The 8,423-nt window shown below is 45.1% G+C and overlaps 3 protein-coding genes across 7 annotated transcripts in view; 2 read left to right on the plus strand and 1 right to left on the minus strand.

Annotated features, from left to right (window-relative positions):
• The first annotated feature begins 266 nt into the window (after positions 1-266).
• LOC118000271 (gonadotropin-releasing hormone II receptor-like) lies at positions 267-5,288 on the plus strand. Its single transcript, XM_034989889.1, is given in 4 exon segments — positions 267-1,106; positions 4,041-4,251; positions 4,766-5,157; positions 5,160-5,288. Coding segments are annotated over 4 exon segments (1,242 nt in total). The 5' UTR covers positions 267-596.
• Positions 2,905-7,249, minus strand: RBM8A (RNA binding motif protein 8A). 2 transcript variants are annotated; one of them, XM_034989888.1, is made up of 6 exons: positions 7,078-7,249; positions 6,742-6,801; positions 6,539-6,613; positions 6,222-6,358; positions 5,774-5,910; positions 2,905-5,672 (listed from the first exon to the last, which is right to left on the minus strand). In XM_034989888.1, exons 1-6 carry the CDS (start codon positions 7,142-7,144, stop codon positions 5,627-5,629), a joined length of 522 nt encoding a protein of 173 aa, XP_034845779.1. In that variant the 5' UTR covers positions 7,145-7,249; the 3' UTR covers positions 2,905-5,626. The 2 variants fall into 2 exon arrangements, with proteins under 2 accessions (XP_034845779.1, XP_034845778.1); XM_034989887.1 differs by having other exon boundaries at positions 6,539-6,616; positions 7,078-7,225.
• Positions 7,250-7,305: 56 nt separating this feature from the next.
• POLR3GL (RNA polymerase III subunit GL) overlaps positions 7,306-8,423 on the plus strand; it is a 40,518-nt gene continuing 39,400 nt past the window's right edge. Inside the window, exons 1-2 of one of the 4 annotated variants that reach the window (XM_034989877.1) lie at positions 7,306-7,389; positions 7,559-7,725. The gene's annotated coding sequence lies outside the window, so the exon portion shown is untranslated. Of the gene's footprint in view, positions 7,390-7,425; positions 7,726-8,423 lie in introns of those variants that run through there. The other 3 variants (XM_034989880.1, XM_034989878.1, XM_034989879.1) reach the window with 3 other exon arrangements.

The following is an 8,423-nucleotide window of genomic DNA, read 5'->3' on the forward strand; positions in this document are numbered from 1 at the left end:
ACGGTGTCCCGCGAGGGACAAATATCGCCAGAAAAGAAAGCGAGTGAGGCCGGCCTCGGAACCTCAGAACAAGAAACGTTTGTCTCTGGATCAACACCAGGGTGTTTTTCGGTGGGTCTCCGTCTGAATATACGCTTATCGGATGGCCTCTATTTTCTAAGCACGCTTCCGGCGGTACATTCTTCTTTAAATATTCTGGACCAGGGGCGGGGCTTGCATTAGGGGCGGGGCGAGAAGACACCACAGCGTCTCGCCTGCCGGGCTAGGATAGGGTTGCCCCCGGGGTGCTTCCAGAACACCCCCAACACACACACAAACACACACCCGCTGCGGCCGAACCCAGGGCTGTAGGGGCTAAAGAAGTCTATGGAAGTAGAAGCCAGCACCAGATCCCTGTTCCCTGCGGGACCCTGACAGTTGGGCAGGTGACCTCCAGGATACAGATGGAGAGTCTCCAGAGACAGAGGCTTTAATGGACGAAATTCGCAATAACCAGCTTCAGATTCTAATAAGGAGGAGGGCGAAGAATCAGTGGACGAAGCTAACCTCTTCATACTAACACTTCATCCTCCCACCCCTTTCCCTTCCAGGTCACCATGTCTGCAGCCAATGGCACCCCTCGGGGGTTAGCCGCGGGGGAGGAGGTCTGGGCTGGATCAGGAGTAGAGGTGGAGGGCTCAGAGCTGCCCACCTTCTCAGCTGCAGCCAAGGTCCGAGTGGGAGTGACCATTGTGCTGTTCATTTCTTCAGCTGCAGGGAACCTGACCGTCCTTTGGTCAGTGACTCGGCCACAACCCAGCCAAATCCGCCTGTCCCCTGTACGACTCCTCTTTGCCCACTTAGCAGCTGCTGACTTACTAGTCACTTTTGTGGTTATGCCCCTAGATGCCATCTGGAATATCACTGTTCAGTGGCTGGCCGGGGACATCGCATGTCGGACACTCATGTTCCTGAAACTAATGGCCATGTATGCTGCAGCTTTCCTGCCTGTGGTGATTGGACTTGACCGTCAGGCAGCCGTACTCCACCCGCTTGGACCCCGCTCAGCTGGAAGGAAACTTCTGGGGACGGCCTGGGGACTTAGTTTCCTGCTTGCCTTGCCCCAGGTGAGTGACTTGTTGGGACTCAAGGGTAGACTGGACAATAATTTGGGTAAACAACAAGAGCGTTTGGAGTCAAGGGGTGTGCTTGACCAGTGGTCACCCATTAATGCTCAGAGGGGAGCCTCTGATGTTTTGCAAATTAAGATCATTGCATGTTAACCTGTATCTCTATTAAGAGCCTACATCTTCAAAGCAGTACCCTGTACCTATGCCTTTTTGCATCCTCCAGCTTCTTCTTCAGGAGACTGTTGCAGAAACTCTAGGGATAAAACATATATGGGGGTCTATAAAGAAGACAGTGAAGTCAGGGGCTTTGGTTAAAACTCTGGTACAGTCACTCATCCATTCAAAAAATAGTGTTAATCACCCCTAGGCACACTCTAATGCTCTATCAAGGATTGAGCAGCAAAGACCTGCCTTCAGGAAACTTACTAGAGCAGAAGACATATTAGTATGCAATCATAATAAAGTATGCAGTAAAGCATTATGCTAAAGGTAAGCATAAGGAGCTAAAGAACAATGAGGATGTCTGACCCACTCCTGGACAGTCAGGGAAAACTTCTCAAAGACATTAACACTGATTGTTTTTGATTAAAATAAGAGAGGTGTTAGACAAGTTCAAGCAGGAGGAATGCTGGGGAGGGTGGAAGGTAGAGGAATTCAAAGTAGTTGTAGCTAAAGTTGAGAGCTAGAAAATGGGTGAGTGGGCGCCTGGGTGGCTCAGTCAGTTAAGTGGCTGCCTTCAGCTCAGGTCATGATCCCGGGGTCCTGGGATCGAGCCCCACATCGGGCTCCTTGCTCAGTGGGGAGCCTGCTTCTCCCTCTCTCTCTGTGTCAAATAAATAAAATCTTAAAAAAAGAAAGAAAGAAAGAAAATGTGTGAGTAATGAGCCTGGATGGGAAGGAAGAGTAGGTTATAGATATTAAGGTTGTACTTTATCCTGAAGGCAGTGGAGAGACACTAAGGTAAAAGATGGAGAGTGACATAATCAGATTTGTATTTTTTATTCTAGCTTTATTGTGAAAACTGGAAAGAAAATTAGAAAGAAAATGGAGCATTTGAACTTGAGTACCAGTTCTCAAATCTCATGTATTGACAATGAACTAGAAATCTAGAAAAAAACGAAATATGAAGCAATTCCTTTAAGACCAAAACCAAAACCACCACCACCCTCTGAGGGGAAGGAGTAGACCAGGATTAGGATTCTACCTAGAAGGGGCTCTGGAATGACAGTGCATTATAGAATCAGATTTAAAATGTGATCCTTAAATCCTCAAATATTAGAAATAGAACTACCAAAAGTTAGTCTGACTATAGTTCTAAGACAAAAAATAGTGCTTCTAACAATGCTGCAAGCAGGACCTCTGCTACCCAAAGCTTTAAAAAACAGCATTGCTGCCTCAGTGCAAAAGGTATTACAGTTGTTTATATGAAGCAAATTTTAAATGTGGACTGGGAGGTAGAAGTCTGTTTTTGTTGCATTGTTTTACTTTGTTTTTTCTGAGTCTAGGCTCTACTAACTAGCTATATGACTTTGGCTAAATCACTTGAAACCAATGGGCCACAAGATATTAGATAGGAGTTTCATCATTTGTTACATTCTGACAACTGCAATCTCCATTTGTTTCAATGGCAAACTGATGATAACATTATGATACATGTGCAAAAGATGGTATTTTTGGTTCCAAATTAGCATCCTGTTGTATAAATTCTGCATTGCCCGTATGTTCTATTTAAAATATTAATCTTACCTTCAAGGACTAATATGTCAAAAAAAAAACCTTTTTTTAAGTGTGGTGGAAGTGTGGTGAGGGACTATTGGAGTAGTTAGAAATTATCTTTGAAGGCTCAAGTTTCTAAGTATCGTAAGTGGTTGAAAGGAAGGTTTCTATAGTGGGTGATAAACTGCATGTAATAGGGGGAAGGAAAGGCAGAAGGAGGCCTACAGACCAAACTCTAAGTCCAGGAGCCTTGCTTATTTTTAAACCCCTTTTCACAAGATGTCAGATACATCTAGGCATAGTGCAAAAAGAAACCAAACCAACCAACCAAAAAACCTACAAATATATGGACTCAAGACAGGGGAAGGGGAAAGACGACTCCCCGACTAGCTCAGAGTAGCTGATCATAACTCCAAGCCATTCATAAAATTGTGTCTGGGGCAGCTGCTCGCAGTGTGTTTGGGGCCGTGATGTCCGGACACGGCAAACATAAAATTGTGTCTGTGGCTGATACTATTCACCTTTCCTAAAAGTCCCTCACACCTGCTGAAATCACTTTCCCAAATGCCTTAGATCTAGGAATCAGAGACCCACTAAGCTTGACTTTCATCAAGCTAATAGTAACTCAATCTGCCTTACCTGAATCAAGGTACTAACCTGAAGCTCTAAACTGAAAAATACTCTTTAAGATTCAAACCAAAATCTCAGCAATTTACCAAAAAGGGGAAGGGGCAGCCAACAGCATTTGGAAAATGTTAAATTTTATTACTTAACATTGTTTCACCATTATAGTTATTGTACATAAGACTATCACTAAAGGTCACTTCACAGAGTGGCTGCAAAATGGCCTGAAATTTTAGCAGCACCCATTTTATACAAAATTTCTTTTTCCACAGAATTAGACACATCAAAAAAATCATTTCAGCTAAAAATGTTGGTGAGGTGGTAGAAACATCCTTTTACAAAGCCCAATGTTAGATCAGTACTGGAGGAGGCAAGATTCTTTTAAGTCCCAGGATTTAACAAACTTAATGATTAGCTCCGTAGCCTAAGGGGAAGACAGGGATTCTCAAGTTTTGAACCTTTTAAATATGGCACTGTGGATGAACTCAGCACTACCCAGCTTTGCAGAGAATTAAGGATGAACTGGGATAGTGTGACCAGGGAGAAGGGTGAAGGGGGACCAGTTCTAACAGTCCTCAAACTCCACTCCAGCTGTTCCTGTTCCACACCGTCCGCCGAGCTGGCCCAGTCCCCTTCACTCAGTGTGTCACCAAAGGCAGCTTCAAGGCTCGATGGCAAGAGATCACCTATAACCTCTTCACCTTCTGCTGCTTCTTTCTGCTGCCACTGACTGCCATGACCGTCTGCTATAGCCGCATTGTCCTCAGTGTGTCTAGTCCCCGGACAAGGAAGGGGAACCATGGTAAGACCCCAATCCCCGGGCCCTAACCCATACCCTAAAAACTATTGCCTCTAGCCTCATTTACTGATCTGATAGTTTTCTATCAAACCAAAAGTGACATCATAACCATCCCTCTAGCACCTGATGCTACAGGTATTTTCTAAATGCCTCCAGTTGTAACCAGCCTCTAGCCACCCTCCATTGTTGAGTTAGCTGGGCAAGATTGAGGAGGAAGGTGATCAGTGTTCTCCTTTAGTCTTGGACACCATCAAGTCTTCAAGTAGTCTTAGTAGCTCCGTAACACCACATCTCAATCAAAACCTTTCCTCCAGCCTGTCTGTCATACTCCCTAGGGGAGAGGGGGGAGCATATAATCCCAGTTTGGGAAGGGAAAAGGATGTGCAACATTACCTCCTATTTGCCACATTCTCTTCCTTGTATCGGGAGAACGCCAGCTCACCATCCCTGCCTGTTCACCCTACACTCAATTCAGAAGCTGAGTGGTTCTGAATTTGAGTGTTTTCTAAATTCCCAGCCCCTGCCGGTGAATTTGCCCTCCATCGCTCCTTAGACAATCGCTCCCGTGTTCGTCTGTGGGCCCTGTGACTGGCCCTACTTGTCTTGCTGACCTTCGTCCTCTGCTGGACACCTTATTACCTGCTGGGCCTGTGGTACTGGTTCTCTCCCACCATGCTAACTGAAGTTCCCCCCAGCCTCAGCCACATCCTTTTCCTTTTCGGCCTCCTCAATGCTCCTCTGGATCCTCTCCTCTATGGAGCCTTCACCCTTGACTGCCGAAGAAGGCACCAGGAACTTATAGACTCTTCCAGAGAAAAAGGTTCTGAGAGAATGCCCCGACAGGAGATTCAAGCCCTTAGACAGCTGCAAGTACAAACAAACATGGCAGCAGGAAGGACAGGAGAAACAAAAAAGACATTCCTGTAACATCCATTTGCATGGAACAGAGTATACAGGAACAAAATAATTATGCGTTAATATCACAAGAACACCTCACTTCTACCTGGGCTCTCTTAGCTTCCAAGAAAAAGAAGTACTGAGCAGTGTCTCTACTCTCACCCTAGCTGAAACTTGAGACTATATTTAATGTAGAAATTCACACAGAATTGAGGCCCAAGAAGCATCTTCACAGTGACCCAAACTGCCTTACTGTAAATAGTGCTTCCGAGATTGCAATGTTAGAAGAAGAAAGTAATTTTAAATGTACAAAACAAAAATGGGACATTTATTCCTAACTCAAAAACAAAAACCAACCCACTAAGCAAGTAGGGTGAGAAATTAAATATAAACACAGTGAGTTCCACCCCTGCCCTATTTCTCCAAGGCTGCATGGTCAAGTAGAATCTCTGGAGAGAACATCTGGACAACAGAGGACCTGTCAGCGCCGCCTCCGGTCTGGACTCCTGCTGCGTCTTCGGCCACCTCTAGGGAAAAGGAAGGGCCCATCAGAGGAACATAATACAACATCCTTATTCTGTTTTGCTCATGTTCCCTTCACCAAGATAGTTTGCCCTCTCCACTTTACCTCCTCTTGCCCTTGGGTGGACCCCGAACAAAACACCAGTCCACACTGATGGGCTGTCCCATCAAATCCTGGCCATTGAGTCCCTCCATTGCAGCCTGGGCCTCCTTGTATGTTTCATACTCAACTAGAGTATAGCCCTGGGACAAGTGAAAAGACAGAGATCAAAACTCATATTCCACCAAACACCACCTAAGTATCCTCTTCCTCAAATCTAAACTCATACTCAAATACAAAAATCTATAAACTTTTAACAACAAATGTACATCATATATCCTTATTGTACATACAAAATGTCTGTTTCTGTCCCTGCTATGTCTGACAAAATCAATTTCCAATCTCATTTTATTTCAACTTTGCTCTTGGCCAATCACAACAAACATGGGAGAACTATCAAAGCTGTCTAAAGGTTATGCGGGAAGAGAGGCAATAGGGTGTCACTTAGGGATACCTTCAGGTATCCTGTACGCCTGTCCAGGTTGAGGTGGATGTTTTTTATTTCCCCATACTCTGCAAATTTGTCATGGATGTCTTCTTCGGTGGCTTCCTCATGGACTCCAGTGACAAAGAGAATCCAGCCTTCAACAGCTGTTGGAGAGGGAGGGAGGTTTGAGCACAAGAGAAAAACTTCAAGCAAGATCACAAGAGTGGACTAAGTGGGGATTCCAGAGATTGGTTAAGGTATCTCCGACCCCATTCCTACTGGGTTTTATTTCATTGGTCCATAATTCCCTACAAACAGATCCCTACAGGCTACATTTTACTTACAGCGTTGCGGTCCAGGTTCATCACCATCCTGTTCCACGCTGTCATAATCCTCACGCATCCGCGCTCGAGACCCTTCTTCTATATGGAACATACAAGAGATCACCAGAAATCCATTCTCCCGCTGTTCCCCATGAGTCTGAATGGGGACTCCAAAACTCGTAGAATATCGCCATTCTAGACCCATTTTCCCCACAAACACTCACCGGAGCCAAAGCCGCGGCCCTTCCGTTTCTTCGCCTTTTCTTTCAGTTTGTGGATGCTCTCTGGAGCCCCAGAAGTGAAAGAATGAGTGACAAAAATAACAAGTATTGGTAACAATAGTCTCTACGGACACATGATCTGAAAGCAGCCCCACCACCTCCAGTCCCATTCCCTTCCCGGTCCCGCCCGCATTCCTCCCGAAGGGGGCGCTGTCTCTAATCCAACTGAAACCCGATTCCCCGAATCCCATCCTCCCTGACGGGAAAGGAAATTATCTTCCTATTAGTCCCTTCTCTCGCACCTTCCCCGCTTCCCGCAGCTGCCTCCACTGTCCTCACCGTCCCCATCCTCATCCATGGCGAAATCCTCGCCCCCCGCCTCATGAAGATCCAGCACGTCCGCCATCTTGCCTTCCTTCTCACTCTCGTCCGTGCCGCTCAAGCACTAGGCACCTCGGGAAACTGTCGCGGAGGGGAAAAGTCGCTAGTTAAGTTGACCAATCAAAAGCTAAGTCTAAGTCCCGCCCCCGGCGCGGTGAAAATACGCAAATGAAGGCGGGCCTAGTTCGGGAAGATGCCGGAAGTGCTCTTGTAGCCATCTTGAACAGTTGGTGAGCTGAATGGAGTAAAGCTCTAAGGGACCGCTAGCGGGTAGGTGCAGACAATGGCTTCCTATTAATTAGGGCAGCCGAGGAGAAATACTACTGCCAGAGAAGCACTGCCTAATTTCTTTATTAATAGAGGACTGTTTTTCGTCTCCTTGGACTCCATACTAGGAAATGGAACGATCAATGTTTTTTTTTTCTCTCAAAACTTCTAGACCCGTACCCTGTTCGGAGGAGTAACTGGATCCGTGATGGAAACATTTTTAAAATAGTTCAGTCAGCAATGCTGGCTCAAAAGCTGCTTCCGGTTCGTACTGCAGCACCGAATTTCTCAAGAAAACTAACAGACCTGGTTGTCAGTGAACTAGGATTGGTGAGACGGGTATCAGCTGCTTATTTATTTTTTTAAGATAAACTCTCAAACCCTTGCCACCACCTCCGAGAATTAAAAAAATAATAATAATAATGGCTTTAAACAAAATAGGGACTTTAGCGTCTTTGGGAATGGTGCAGGTATTTCATGTTTAAAAACCTAGGAGTTTTTTGCCTAGGACGCAAAACCCATATTGCCCCCAAATTCTGGAATCCTGATGTAGGCCTTCAACAATAGTGGACTGCGCATCCACTTATTTATTAATTTTTTTAATCAAACAGTTATAGTATGTTTATCTAATACTAGAGAAGGTGCTGGCAATAAAAGGAAAAATAATTAGATTATCAACAGTCACTTTATATAATTATATTATGAGAGTGATGATTGCTATCACAAAGTTGTTATGGCAGTACAAAGGAAGTTTATAATAGGACTGGGAATAAGAAGGCTTCCATTTGAACTAGGCCTTTAAGACTGGGTAGTTTTCCAGGCAAAGCAGTTGTACTGAGACTAGGAGACACTAATCCACTCTCCACAGTAGGTAGTGTGATCTTTGAAAAAATCAGCTGGCCCTATCCCTACCAAAAACCCTTCCTTATTCTTGCACTTGGAATAAAATTCAAACATCACCTGCTCTGCCTGTTTCCAACGACTTCCATCACCAAATTCCCTCTCATTAAGCTCTCCCTACACTTTCCCTCAACTAT

This window comes from Mirounga leonina, unplaced genomic scaffold (assembly GCF_011800145.1).
Source record: "Mirounga leonina isolate KUSES-001 unplaced genomic scaffold, KU_Mleo_1.0 Mir_493, whole genome shotgun sequence".
Classification (NCBI taxonomy): domain Eukaryota; kingdom Metazoa; phylum Chordata; class Mammalia; order Carnivora; family Phocidae; genus Mirounga; species Mirounga leonina.